Source organism: Brachionichthys hirsutus, chromosome 5 (genome assembly GCF_040956055.1).
Source record: "Brachionichthys hirsutus isolate HB-005 chromosome 5, CSIRO-AGI_Bhir_v1, whole genome shotgun sequence".
Lineage (NCBI taxonomy): Eukaryota > Metazoa > Chordata > Actinopteri > Lophiiformes > Brachionichthyidae > Brachionichthys > Brachionichthys hirsutus.
The window spans coordinates 1,520,150-1,535,079 of record NC_090901.1 but is presented as its reverse complement, the minus strand read 5'-3'; the positions used below and the strand labels follow the sequence as shown (position 1 = coordinate 1,535,079).

Genomic DNA, 14,930 nt, shown 5'->3' with positions numbered 1-14,930 from the left:
ATAATAATGATAATGAAATCTTGACGTGTCGTCTATCGCCACCATCAGGCCAAACTTTAGACTAAACTAAACACAACCTACAGCTTATACATCTATTTACGTCAGCTTCATGTAAACGCTAAGTGTCTCTATTCTGAGTTCACGAATGGATACTTTTATTTCACTTACAAATGTCTCTTTTAATCAGCTTCATTAAAAACGAGACTAATGTGGCGCTTTGATGATTGTCGTGCAGCCAGCTGCAATGACACATTACTTCCACCAGGTGGCGCAAGCCAGTGGCTGAACTGACCTGAAACCAATAAGCTGGTTTATTCGTTTGTGGAGATGTCGAGATGCTCCGACGATGCTATAAATGCCCCAGAAGACGAATCAGAAACGTTCATCTAATGGAGAGAAGTTCCTGGACTCGCTTCGGGACTCGCCGGACTAAGTGATATTTCTCCGGACAGCCTGGACGAGGTCTTTTGGCTTTGAAGCGCTGAAGTTTACGCAGCTAATGCTAATGTTAGCCTAGCCTAGCCTAGCCTAGCCTGTTAGCTTAAATATCGCGACTGGCTCCCGTGTTTCTTGCACCATTGCCCGCACTGGAGCGTCCCCATTAGCGGAGCCCTTCAGTAATAGCTGTATTATCGCTTCAATGAGATCGCTGAATTTTTGTTACGACCCACTCCAAGCTAACTGGCTAGCGTTACCCTGTTCGCATGCTAGCTTACGTTCGCTAACTTTGGCAAGCTAAGCACGGCACAGTTAGCCTCAGCGGCGAAGGCCAGTCGAGCCGCGGCCATGTTTGAAGTTGAGACAAACATCTCGTGCCTTTTCCCGGAGATCCTGGCGATCATCTTCAGCTATCTGGAAGTGAAGGACAAAGGGAGAGTCGCCCAAGTGTGTTCGGCCTGGAGAGACGCGTCCTACCACAAGTCGGTCTGGAGGGGGGTGGAAGCCAAGCTCCACCTGCGACGGGCCAACCCTTCTCTGTTCCCCAGCCTACAAACCAGGGGCATCAAAAAGGTGCAGATCCTCAGCCTGAGGCGAAGTCTGAGCTACGTCATCCAAGGGATGCCGCACATCGAGAGCCTGAACCTGTGCGGCTGCTTCAACCTCACCGACCACGGCCTCGGGCACGCCTTCGTGCAGGACATCCCCTCCCTGCAGGTGCTGAACCTCAGCCTCTGTAAGCAGATCACGGACTCCAGCCTGGGCAGGATCGCCAAGTACCTCAAAAGCCTGCAGGTGCTCGAGCTCGGGGGGTGCAGCAACATCACCAACACGGGCCTGCTGCTCGTCGCCTGGGGCCTGCACAGACTCAAGAGCCTGAACCTGCGCAGCTGCAGGCACGTGTCCGACGTGGGCATCGGCCACCTGTCCGGCATGACCCGCAGCGCCGCAGAGGGCTGCCTGTCCCTGGAGAAGCTCACGCTGCAGGACTGCCAGAAGCTGACGGACCTCTCTCTCAAGCACGTCTCCAAAGGCCTGAACGACCTCCGGGTGCTCAACCTGAGCTTCTGCGGGGGGATCTCCGACGTGGGGATGATCCACCTGTCCCACATGACCCACCTGTGCAACCTGAACTTGCGATCGTGCGATAACATCAGCGACACGGGCATCATGCACCTGGCCATGGGGACGCTGCGGCCGTCCGGACTCGACGTGTCCTTCTGCGACAAGATCGGGGACCAGAGCCTGGCGTACATCGCCCAGGGCCTGTACCAGCTCAAGTCCCTCTCGCTCTGTTCCTGCCACATCAGCGACGACGGCATCAACAGGATGGTCCGGCAGATGCACGAACTCAAGACCCTGAACATCGGCCAGTGCGTGAGGATCACCGATAAGGGCTTGGAGCTGATCGCCGACCACCTGACGCAGCTGACGGGCATCGACCTGTACGGCTGCACCAAGATCACCAAGAGGGGTTTGGAGAGGATCACGCAGCTGCCGTGCCTTAAAGTGTTGAACCTGGGGCTGTGGCAGATGACGGATAGCGAGAGGCCGAGGTGAAAGGTCAGCGTCCGAGAGGGACTGAAAGGGTCGCGTCCGAGAGGGACTGAAAGGGTCGCGTCCGAGAGGGACCGCCTCTCTCAGTTCTTGATTTTTTGTTTTACTTTAAGTACTGTGACTATAAGGAGAAATTCTGCGTTGATCACTGGAATATTGACCCCCCCCCCCCCCCAATAGTCCACTCTTAACTCGCTTTGTTTGTGTTGTGCTCAGTTGATCTGCATAATTTAATGTCAGCCTGTGTACAGTTACTATCTAGCTACCTCACCCAAACACAGGAGTGCCTACTCTCCCTGAGTACTAGATTACTTTGCATATTTTTGTTAATTATGGAGATTTTTATTTTTAAATCTAATTGCAGAATAATAGTGAGGCATTTTAACTCTTAACGGAGGCTGGAATATCGTGGGTTGAAGTTTTTGATAGAACCTTTTTTGGCTTGTTTTTGTGGCCTATGTATTTGTACTTATGGAAACCAAATATTTTTTTGTATTGAATGAAAGTTGACAACATTGTACTTCAAATTGAAGTGGATGGATCAATCCCCTGGGTCTGTGTTTATGTATAATTGGCTTTGTGTTATATTCCTGAGGAAATAAGAATCCTAGAACGCGACACGGCACGGCTACAGTAAGGCGTAGTTTTTAAATGCTACCAAGGCTATATGCAATATTTTTTTTAACTGTTTATAAGTAATTTTTCTCCTGAGGGGCTTTAAATAATAGCGACAGAGTATTTGTTTTAAAAAAATGGTAATTTAAAATTGTTTTATATTCATACAGTAGTGATATTTATGAATAAAGATGGAAAATAAATTTCATTTTTGCGTTTTTACTTGTCAAGTTTTTGCACTTCTACCTAGTTAGCTTTAATGCTAGAATGTGTTCAGTCTTCCATTAACCACTTAATACGCTTTCATTGAGCTAAATACAAAAACCAGGGACTGCAGTTTCCTGGTTACATTTTCTTTATTTTATTTTTCATTTAAATCCTTCCTAAACTGAAGTTCACAGAAAGCGGGAGTATTTTCTTAGTATAATTTGACTATTGTGAAGTTGTTGAACCCATTTGGTTTCTGATAATGAGGCGCTGCGTTCTACAACCAGATAATGTTCACAGAAAGATAATGAAGCCGTCTCACATTTGAGCCAAGTAATTCAGTGAAATTAGGAGTGACTTAAAGAAGGCTTATAGTTTCTTTATTTACATACATACAAAATCCAAATCACACAAACATGTCTTGTTTTGCTTTTTTTCCCTACAATTTGGTTCTCAATATGAACAGACGGAAAGGCAGTACATTCCCTATACAAACGTGAAATAAAAACAAATGTCATTAACTTGACAGAAGTTAAGTCGAGACCGTGTTCCTCAATAACGGCTCGAGAAAAGGATGAGTGGACATTAAGGCAAGGCTGGAGACCCACAGGCCGTCTGTCTGAGCCCAGCAATGAAAGGTCGAGGGACGAAAGGGACCGAGAAACCGTCCACTCAGAAAAGTTCGAGATTAGTTGCAGGCAAGTTTAAAAAGAAGCATCCAACCAAAGTTCGGTTTGGTGACACCATCCAACAAAAACGACTGACGTAACAGCTAAAAACACAACACTGGAATCTCAGGTAACACGTTTAACATCCACTGTATGGAGACACGAACGAGGAGAATGGCAAACGGACACAAGTTTTTTGTTTTTGGACACTTCATTCCTCGGGTTCTGCCGAGGAAACAAACGGTTATTTTGATCGGAGATCGCTCGTCGAGATTCTGTGCAAACATTCAATGCATATCCATACAGTAAACATTTTAATATATATGTATTATATTTATATATCTCTATGGAACATGACTCCCCACGAGCCACGGCAGTACCGTCACACACGCTTTGTCCGGAAGACAAAGTTAGACAACAGACAACGGCACTGCTTTTAACTTTTCAGATTTTGTTTAAAACAATGCACAACACCTTCCACGTAATTATTATTTTTTTGTTCAGTCACTGTACGCGTTTAAATATCACATTTACAAACTGATCTCAAAAGTCAAATTCTGCTCAAAAGTGACTTTCATTTCCTGTAAATGCAGATACGCTTAGCAATTAAAAATCTCAGCCCTGAAAAGAAAAAGAAAAAAGTGATGACGGAGCCTTGATGTGTTTTTAGAAGTGATCTGAAAAAAACAACACAAAAAAGTGATTCATTCAACAAACTAAAAATCAGGTGGGCTTTGAACAACATCTGAGAATCGGACGGAAAATTCTGACACTACGCCTTAGCACCAGTTTCAGAGACAAATATCCCTGCATGAGGTCCAGCGCTGATCCGTTGCTCCAAGGCCACGAGAACGTTCTCAAATGAGTCGCATCCCTCAAACGATTGGACGTCGTGTGCAAAACCATCAAGAACTTAATGCATCACCAATAAGAAAAGCTCCCTTTAATTTCTCTCTCTCTCTATTTGAGAACATATTGTAAAAGATAAGCTTCCCACCGTCAAAGGTCGGGCCTTGACCCGCCCCCCCCTCTCACGATGAAACGTACCTTCAGCTCAATGACAGCTATGACATCACCGCCGGTGTCTTTTTTCTAACTCTTCCATTGTGATGTATAATCTGACTTTAGAAACGACCTGTGGAGGAATAAGCGTTCTCTGGGAGGGTCAGCTGTGGCGTGAACACGATGGAACCAGAGGAATAAAGGCGTCGGCTTCCTGTGCTTGACCTCTGACATCCCGTTAGTGAAGACATTTGAGGGGAGGGATCCGACACCCTCCTCAGACTTTGTGCTGAATTTTACATCCTATTTCTGATACTGAATCGCTCCCAATCACCCGTCGCCCACTAGCAGGTTCGTAACGCCGCTTTCTAAATACCGTAGAATTAGAAATCATCTTTGGTGAGTTCACACAGGCTAAAGGGTACGTTTCCTTTAACTTCCCTCTTCACTGCGATCCCACCTTCTCTCAGGACTGTCAGTGAAGGCCAGGCATCAGCTGGAGGTGAGAGTTGTCAGCACGACTCCTCCAGGGCGTTGACGACCTGCTCCAGGATGTCTGGGCAGTAATCGGCGATCTGCTGGAGGACAGAGTTGGCGTACTCCTGCAGCTCTCCGCTCTCCTTCTCACACGCCTCCAGCTCCCGCTGCAGCTGGAGAGGTCAATCCAACGATCAATAAATACTTGCATTTGCATCTTAGCGCTGACAATTATTTATTTCCATTCATCATAATCAATTGAGACGGAACGTAAACGCATTTTTCATTACGAACGGGACGACGAGACGGGCTGAGCGCCGCCGCTACCTGTTCAACGCTCTTCTTCTGGAGCTCCTCCTCCCAGTCCTCGGGGTCGCTGTGGCGGTAGTGGGGGGGCGGCGTGAGCTGGCTGAGTATGCTGGGATCCCGGTCGTGGCAGAGGTCGGTCAGGTGGGCGATGTAGAGCTTGAGCTTACTGCGGTTCTGGGACAGGGCTAGAAGAGGGGGGATCATCTGCAGGGGGGGGGGGGGGGGGGGGAGTTAAACCTTTACTTCAGAACACAGGTTAGAGGTTTAATTCATGCTTTATCGCACAAATAATAGAAATAAACATGCATGCATGGTTTCAAACCCGCCCCGATCTCTTTACAGCCAAGAGATCAGCTCAACCCTTGATTACGCTTAAAAGGCTTGTGTCCGTAGCATGCGCGGCTAATAAGCGTTCGTTTGGTGCCGGGGGGACTAAACGAGGGTCGGGGTGGCCTCACCCGCCTCTGCATGCAGTCCCAGTCAAAGAATGATCAACACTGAGAAGGGATCCATTCCACAGGTCGAAGACGAAAACCACAAAGAACGGACGAAACACGCGACGGAGCAAAGACAAAGACAGGCGGACGCGTTAAAGCGGTCGTACGAGCTCACCCTTCTGAACAAAATGGCTGAGAGAGAGAGAGGCGATGGGCAAAAGGTCAGCTATGCCCAAATACCCTCCTCATCGTCCTGTTAGCCACAAGGCAAGTAGAAGCAAGTCGTTAGAAAGGATCGGTGGGTTAGTCAGACAGAAACGTTAAAGAAAGCTTCGGACGAGTTCCCTTCAGACGGAATCGAAGACGGCGCTCGGAGCGAAAGCGCGACGCTACCTGATCCGGAGAGGGTTTGTGGTTCATGTGGTCGGGGGCGGTCTTCAGACGGTCATCCTCATAGTTGTCTGCCATTAGTTTCATTCTGTTCTGAGTCTGCAACGTGAAGACGGTAAAAACACGATGGAAGAACACGAGCGCACCGTCTGAACGCCGAGACGGCAGAGGAAAATCTTTATTATTATTATATACAGGAAGGAAGGAAGGAAGGAAGGACGCCAGCTTCCTTCCTCTTCCTGCTCTTCAGCCTTCCCACCTGCTGTTTGAGTTGCTGCACGAGTCTGTCCTTCTCCCGCTTCAGCAGAGACACCTCATCCTGGGTCTTCTTCTTCTTAGACGAGGACAATTCCAGAAGCGCAATGTTCGCATCCTTTTCACTGATGGCAGCCAACAGCGCCTCCTGCCTGTTAGGAGGTAAAACACGCCATTTCACCAGCAATAAGGTGGGAGGAAGACGAAGCCATGCAGACGTCAACGCCACGCAGAAAGGCCCCAGGTGGAATCAAACCAACGACCTTCTCGCTGTGAGGCAACAGCGCTACCCACTGCGCCACCATCCTGCCCCCATTTATTATTCATTGCCCTAACTCTTCCAGCCAGAATCGGATGACATTTGAAAACATGAAGGCAGTCGACTCCGCCCTCCTGCGTGTGCGTGTGCGCGTGCGTGTGTGTGCGGCTTACTTCATCTCAAGCACCTCCTCCAGGTGTTTCCTCCGCTCAGCTCGCAGCGTTGAGAGGTGCGCCTCCTTCTCACACAGAGACTGCTGGGTGGAGGCCAGCTTGGCCCTCATGGACTCCAGCTCCTGCTTCACCTTCTCCATGGAACCCAGCAGCTCCTCCATCTGGGATCAGACACACAACAAGTCAATCATGAACAGAGTAATGCTATGACAGCCGATCAGGGAAAGCAGGGCTCTCGTTTCATACGGCGGGGGCAATTGATTCCACGCGGGGGGGGGGGGTTAGGAAGGACGAGGGCAGATACAGCAATCAATTTCATTTACCTGTTATTTATTAAAAAAAGCACAAATGTCCTTTTGTTGTTTCACATCAATATATGCTAGAATTATAATTGACAGTGAAAAGTCCCCCCCCCCCCCCCCCCATTGGATATCTATTGTTGTACGTACCAACCAATCAGCATGTTTCTTAACACCAGGTAAACAAAATAGCATGAAACAAACACCAAACAACATCGGCTGCGTTCACATCAGATTTCATTTCCTTGATGGTTCTCATCCAGAATCAGAAGTGAGCTGCATCCAGCGCCGATACCGATGCAAGCCGTAAAAGCCAAACCAGCTCGCCGGCTGTGAACAGAACGGGGAGATTTCATTCTGGAATACGGCGGGTCCGGGTGGACATCATCCGTCCTCAGAGGTCCGTCGGCTTTTTGCTGCTCTACCAGGTTCTGGCTGGTGACGTGAACATTCATGTCACATCAAAAGCCACGTATCGACGTCGGACTACGCAAGAAAGGGACTCAAATTTGTATTTAACGCGCCTTAAAAAAACTAATCTGAGTCACATCGAGGCAAGAAATCCTGATTGAGCCACTTCAGTCCGGTAACGGTAACGTTAACGTTAACGTAACCGTCATGCAATCCAACAACACCAAAGTCGCCAGAAACGACATTTACTGCAGGGTCATTGTGTGGGAACGCATAAACTGAAGAGGGCTCGCTGTTGCCTTGTCCGCCCCTGTAAGCCTTGTGGGGGGGGGGGGGGGTCATACCTTGGACCACTTCAAGTGGGAGACGTTGGACTCATGCATTGGATTTATTGAACGCTTCTGACAGGCAGAATGTAGCAGAGAGAAAACAAGAGAAACCGATAAGCAAAGAGGACAGAGCTGAGAAAGAGACGGAGGCCGGGGGAAGAGAGGTAAAGCAAGGATAAGAAGAACCCAAACAGCAGCAAAAGATGGGGGGGGGGCAGAATCTCAGTCTATGAAAGTGTGTCTTCAATCCGTCTACAGCTGGAGGCGTGGCTTGTTAACATTTCCTTGTCGTGTACCTGCTTCTCCTGGAGCGACCTGGCGGCCTCCTCCTGAGCCAGCACCATCTCTCTCTCAGCAGTGATCTGCACGCTCTCCCTCAGCGCCTCCTCCAGCTCCTCAATGCGCTCCACCTTCTGACGCAGCGAGTCCTTCGGTGGGAGGAGGGCCAGTAGATAAACAAAAGAGCGTGCGAAGTCCGCGCGGCACACACGAGTTGCGGTTATGTCTCACCTTTACCTGCTGGGAGTTCTCAGACAAGTTGTCCTCCCTCTTCCTGGCCTCGTCCACCAGTCGAGCATTCTTGCTCTTCTCCACCTGCTCTTTGTGCTTCAGAGACGCCACCTTCTTGGACTGGTCCTTCATCTGCCTGCGAGGACGCCACGGCGTACACCGTCATTTCAAATAAGCCCACCGTGTGGCCTTCAAAGCCAAGCGTCATTTATTTTAAAGAGTTGACCAAAAAAAAAAGATAAATAAATTTATATACAAAAAAACAAGACCAAGGAAGGACAGTCGCAAACAGAAATATAGGGAGAGACAAACGCTTCTCTGTCAGGAAATGGCTTCCGGCACCAAATAATAGAAAAGGAGTCGATACTAACCTGGAGGACAAACTGTCGGAGCGAGAAGTTTCCAGCGTAAAGACAAGAAAGCAGTGAAGAGAAAACAGACTCAGACCAGGAAGATAAAACGAAAGAGTCTCTGGTGGAGGGAACGGCTCCCCGTAACACACTGCAGGTACTCGACATGGATTACCTCTGCCAACTACTACAGACATGCAGTAGCACCTAAACGTCCGGACTCACCACATGTATAACAGGCAGCACGCTACGCCCATGCAAAAGCAGAGACGAGCAAACGGCCGCGCTTCAGCACGTCCTCGTTTCCACCCACCTCTCCAGCTCATTGATCTTTGTGTCTTTATCGTTCTTCTCATTCTCCATTTCCCGAAGGATCTCCAGCAGCCGGTCCACCTCAGCCTGGGCTTTCCCAGAATCCTCTCTGTGTCGGAGCACTTCCTGCTCGAGGCTCTTAATGCGCTCGGCCAGCTCCGTGTTGGCTTGAGCCTCCAGGGCCGCATTTTGAGCCTGCAAAGAACGGGACGTCGGTTAAAAGCAGTCCGTCTGTAGGCGCTATAAATAAATGCAAACACGACAGAGTTGAATTACATGCACTAAACATTCAGGAGCATCATGCTGCTAGCGTTAGCTTCAATATCTCAGCTCACTCACCCTCTTGAGCTGGTTCTCCAGTTTGAGGCACTCCTCTTTCCTCTGCTCCAGACTGATCTCCAGACTCTTGAGTTTCGAGTCCTTTTTCAACCCCGAGGAGGCGAGGGATGATGCGTGCTCCTTCAGGTCCAACAGAGATGTCTGCGCACGCACGCACGCACACACACACACACAATGCAGATTACCCCACTACCACTGACGACGCCCGCAGCATCAAAACGAGACAGAAATGGACAATGGCCAATGGAAACCTTTTTATTTGATCAATAGAACCCCAGTCAAACACGTTTGAGTGATCTCGCACCCTCGCAGCCGTCTCTCACCTCTCTGTCTGACAGGTCTCCCTGAAGCAAACTCAATCTCTCCTTCAGCTCTTTCAGTTCCTTCTTGTTGCAGTCGAGCGCCTCCGTCTTCTCTCGGTCGTCTCTGTCTCGCTGTTCCTTGAGACGCTCAATTATTCGCTCCTAAGAGGCGTTAAAGTCACAATCACGATTCCAACCATCCAACGTTCTGGTCACTGAACACGAAGGTAGGGACCCGAACCAACCTTCTCTGCGAGAGACTCCTCCAGCGTGGTGAGGGCGGTGTCGGTGTTGGACGTGTCCGCCTGTAGAGACTTCACGCGCTCCTTCAGGCTGCTCAGCTGCTTCTCTTTGTCCCTGAGCTGCTCCTGGAGGTTCTCAATCTGCAGCGCAAACACGGAACAATCACAGGACGTGCCGCGCAGCACAACGAAGGCGTCGTCATAGTTACTTCAGACAGAATGAGACGCACGACCACCTTCTTCTGTAGCACGTTAACTTTGCGCTCCTTGACCTCCAGCATGTCTTTGAGGTCGTGAATCTCGCCGTTCAGCGTGCCCTTCTCTTCAGACATTTCCTGTATCTGCTTGCTCTTCTTATTCAGAGTCGCCTCCTTCTCTTCCAGCCGCAGACGCAGAGCATCCACCTGGAGCGGAAAAGGCAGAAAAGCTACAGTCGCTGTAGAAGAACCAGCTTTAACACGCAGCGGCTGCCCTGCCAAGTCCAAAGAACGAGAACTAACTCTCCTTTCAGGGCACATCCTTCGGATTTGCTGTGAACGAATTTGTGATTGCTCTGCAGTACCTCCGTCTGCAGGATGGCGGCCCGCTGCTCCTTGGCGGTGAGGGATTCCTTGAGGACTTCAATGTGCTGCTTGCTGTCTGAGAACTGGTTAGCGAGCGTCTCGAGCTTGGTCCGTAAACCAAGCAGCTCGGCGTCTTTCCTGGAGAGGTCCTGCTTCAACTGCTCCATCTGAAACAAGATGGGGACGAGGGGGGGGGACAAGGGGGGGGTGAATGGACACGAGGCTCATCACGAGGTCTGGACTGAGCCGATCCAGAACCGCCAAAGTAAAGTCAGCCCCATGCCATCACCTTGTTCTTCATAAACTTGGTGTGGCTCCGGTAAACCTCCATCTGCTTCATCTCCTCCTGACGCTCCTCACAGCTCAGGAGGCCGTTGGATTTCAGCACGAGTAGCTCCTCCTCCATGTCTCTCAAGCCCCGCTCCATTGAATTGATTTTTGCCTCCTGGAGATGAGGGAGAGGGATTCACACGCGGAATGGGGGCATGCGTAGACAAAGCGCCGCGGTGCAAGTCCTCACCTTCATGTCGATGACCGTCTGCAGAGCCTTCGTCTTGGTCGACTCGGAGGTTCCCTCGTATCGACGGTGAAGCTCCTGCTGGATCGAGAAACGTGCGCGTGCATGTTTAGAATATGACAGCGTAACGACCGGCGTGTTACCGGACAGCAGGCATTACTTCTCGCAGCGCATTGATCTCCCGGTCTCTCTGATCCAATAAGCTTTCGAGGTGATGCCTGTGCATTTCTGCATCGGCCAGTCTTCTGGTCCGCTCCTGGTCCTCCTCTGACGCCTTTGCAGACGGTCCTGAGACAGACATGAGCCAGAGCATCGTAATCCACTGGATTCACTTTAGCGCAGGCTAGCAACGGAGCTGTGATCTTTTTTAAATTTAAGAATTTCAAGAGTTTAAATGTGTTTATGATTTATTTCCAGCTCCCTATATCTGGTTTTTATCTAACGTGATAACTCGGGTAAGACCAGAACTGCGTGAAGCGTTCTGATGTTCATCTCGGACCCGTTCCCGGGTTTAACGGACGCGTCGTCTCAAACCTTTGCTCTGAAGCATCTCCAGGAGCTTCTTGATGGACTCGTCTCTCGCTCCCAGGGTTTGTTTCTGCGTGTCAATCCTCAGCTCCATCTCCTCCAGGGTCTTCCTGAGGAGGAAGAGCTCTTTGGCCTGCCTCTCGTGCTCAGCTTGCAGCCGCCGGTAGTTCTCCTCCGTTGGCTCAGATGCCAGCGCCAGGTCGCGCCCTTGCGAGGCCGGGTCTTGCTGGAACAGCTGGTTCAGGTCCCGGTGGATCCTTAGTTCATCCTGAAGAGCCTGAACAGTCATCTGAAGATGCTAGAGATAAATAAAGAGCGGTACCCGTGTACAGTATTTGTTAGAAGTAATTTGTCACGTTTGATGGACTAAATTTAAAAAATCATCTCCACAGGGCGGCGGTGGAAGAAATAGATTTGAATAATGTAAGAGAAAACACTTCCTAAAATCCTTCTCTAATGATGAGTGAAACGTGGCGATGCTTTGTGGGCGGGGCTACATTTAGTGAAACAGTCAGCTCAGTGTGGCGTCCGTGACGCTCGGCAGGAACACGAGGCCGCGTTACGCTCCGGTCTGAACCAGCTGAGCTGTTCAGACGACGGAACAAAGAGACAAGTCAGCGTCCGAGTTCCTCTCCGTCCTCCTCCAGGGTCCCTCCCTCCATTTTGTCATTCTCTCCTTCTGCCTCCTCTGGCACTCATTATTCTCCTCTCTCTCTCTCTCTCTCTCTCTCTCACACACACACACATTATTAATCTACCTTACCTGCTCTCTCCCTATCTCACCTCGCCTCACCCCACTTCATCCATTCATATTCTTATTCTCCCTGCCTGAGGACAGACAGCAGTCAAACACCAAGTCAGAACTACGTCTCAACTTACAGCGACAGTTTAAATAGCTAAAACATTTATTTTAATTTAAGCGCATCGTAAAATTGAATTGAATTTGGCTATGGGCAACACAGATGGCATTTCATCACAGAAACGCAGTAGCCCGGTGTAAGGCTAGGAGAGCGTTTGTGCGTGTGTGCGTGTGTGCGTGTGTGCGTGTGTGTGTGTGCGTGTGTGCGTGTCTCCACAATGTGTGCCAGCATGGGAGGAGGAGGACAAGTGAAAGCAGACATCTTTAAATTACAGCACCCACCGATTAGCGCCATGCTAGTCAGGCATTAGCAGGAATCAGTGCGCAGCGTGATAAAGTAAAGAAATCGGCGCATCCATTAAGAATCACGCTGAAACAAAGTCCGTCTCTCTTCCCACAGAATACCGTAGTAAAAAATAATAATAATCAGGATCCGGCAAATGGAAACATTAAAAACAAATCTACGCAAAAAGGACAAGAAATGCATTACGTTTACTCTCCATCTCAAATTCAACGAAAGGGTGAAAGTAAAGGCAGACAGTTCCACCTCCTCCGCTGTCAGGGATCGTATTCACAGTCATTATTTCTTATTTAATTTGATTTTCAGCATTTCATCTAACTTTTCACTGCCGTTCAAACAGAAAGCAAACAATGATCAATATTCCTGAAAGACACCAAATCAGAAAACTAAATATTGTTCGATCCGTTCTTCACATCTGGCGTTTCAGGAAGCAAACGGAGACGCTCCTATCGGCGTTAGACTCGCAGCCCCTCTGAAGATCAGCACAGAGCTGCATAAGAGGATTAAGCGGCTGCTGAGAAACTGCCCCCGCCCCACGCGGAGAGCAAAACGCAGGATCTGCCCGACACCCTCTCGTCCCAACGGTTTCAAACTGACGACTCTACATCGTCTGAGAAACGTAATTGTGACATCGGGAAGCTAACACTGAAGCGTGGACGTCCATTCAGAGCCATATAAAGGGAACACACCTGCGCCTCGTCTTGGGTCACGCGGTACTGTTCCTTCCAGACCGTGACCTTGGAGACCTCGTCTTTCCGGAGGGCCCGCTCCTTCTTCAGTTCGGGGCTCCAGAAGGTCTTGATGGAATTCATGGAGGAGCTGAGTTTGCTCTCCTTAACTTCCACTTCACGGCGAAGGATCTCATTCTCACGCAAGACCTGGAAACAAGCAGCATCGAGAAGTGAAACTCGCCGAACGACGTGGGGGCGGGGGGGGGGGGGGCAGTACCTCTTTGAGCTGGGCCTGCAGGTCCAGTATCGTGTTGTCTCTGGCCTGCCTGAGGGAATGGGGCACAGTAGAGGCCAGGTGGTGGTCCCCGAAAGCAAGAGCATCTCCCGTCGTCATGGCGGCGCTGCCGGGCATTAAGGTGGAGATGTTGGGGGTGCTGGCAGCCACGACGCCACCGCCGCTGACCCTCGAGCCATACGTCACCCTCTGCCTGCCCATAGTTGGCGCCGGCCCACTACCCTTGGGCAGGTGGTCGCCCGCCATCGCGACCTCGTTGTCGCTCATGTACATCGGGCCCGAGGTGGCGTACGCAGCGTTGAGGGACTGGATGTTCTCCATGGAGAGCGTCTTGCCTCCCGCCCCCCCCGGACCCCCCCCGCTGCCGCCGGTGCTGTTGGTGCGGCGGTGTCCCATCCGAGGCGAACGCGGAAGGCGAGGGGAACGGCCAGACCCGTGATTACCCGCACCGCCTCCACGGGTGGCGTCCGCCTTGCCGACGGAGCGGGCGCTGCCGTACATCTTCTGATGGAGCTGAGTCTCCCTCGATCCTTCCTGCTGACGTTATTCCTTTGAGCAAACCGTGAGGAGACGCGAGCCACGAGTTCCGCCTCGGTTCCGTCTGCTCGATGAAGCCGATCTGCAAACGGAATGAATGCAGCTCACATGAAAGAGTAAGTCACAGATGAAAGAGAAACCAGAGTGTGGACAATGTGGACGAAACCAAAGTGAATCCATATTAACCCATTAAAGACAGTCCGGGGTCCTCGGAGCGAAGACGAGTCTCCGTCCATCAACAACAGTTTAACACACCTTTGATGTTCGTGCGGATGAGTCGGGATTAAGCGTAACATCAATGCGAGCTGCCGTTTGAGGCTAAATGCTGCTTCTGAGCGCTGCCAGAGTTCCGCGCAGAGCAGCGCCGGTCTCCGGTTCGAGCCCCGCTTCGGTTCTACTGGGCGTCTGCGCGGCCTTGCTAGCAGCTAGCATGCCGGCTAACATTTTCACCTGAAGCGACGCCTTATCGACCCGCCTCCATGTTTTAAATCCGCTTTCTTACGTTTCGTCCGCGGAAAAAAAATAAGTATTGAGCCCATTTTAGAAATGTGCTGACGTCATGTGACTGAACCGACACGAACTTTAGCAGGGTTCGGTTCGGTTCGGTTCGGTTCGGTTCGGGGGGGCGCGGTGGACGTGGTACGAACAATATACTATCAAATAGACATCTTGATATTTACCGTCATAATTAATTAAATGCTGCGTGGAATCGGACACGATTCAATCACAGTGGAAGCATTTTGCACTGAATCCTCGCGTTCGGGTCTCCGCTCTGTCC

The 14,930-nt window shown here is 50.3% G+C and overlaps 2 protein-coding genes across 2 annotated transcripts; one reads left to right on the top strand and one right to left on the bottom strand.

The window, feature by feature from the left end:
* Positions 1-786: 786 nt before the first annotated feature.
* LOC137894065 (F-box/LRR-repeat protein 14-like) lies at positions 787-1,998 on the top strand. Its single transcript, XM_068739535.1, has one exon. It carries the CDS (start codon positions 787-789, stop codon positions 1,996-1,998), a length of 1,212 nt encoding a protein of 403 aa, XP_068595636.1.
* A 1,191-nt stretch (positions 1,999-3,189) lies between these two features.
* LOC137893680 (ELKS/Rab6-interacting/CAST family member 1-like) lies at positions 3,190-14,116 on the bottom strand. Its single transcript, XM_068739103.1, has 22 exons — positions 13,598-14,116; positions 13,339-13,527; positions 11,496-11,787; positions 11,122-11,249; positions 10,965-11,042; positions 10,734-10,889; positions 10,444-10,611; positions 10,118-10,285; positions 9,885-10,022; positions 9,661-9,801; positions 9,338-9,478; positions 9,000-9,193; positions 8,708-8,719; positions 8,337-8,472; positions 8,123-8,254; positions 7,842-7,895; positions 6,788-6,948; positions 6,360-6,507; positions 6,104-6,199; positions 5,292-5,477; positions 4,948-5,137; positions 3,190-4,162 (listed from the first exon to the last, which is right to left on the bottom strand). Exons 1-21 carry the CDS (start codon positions 14,114-14,116, stop codon positions 5,000-5,002), a joined length of 3,375 nt encoding a protein of 1,124 aa, XP_068595204.1. The 3' UTR covers positions 3,190-4,162; positions 4,948-4,999.
* Positions 14,117-14,930: the final 814 nt, after the last annotated feature.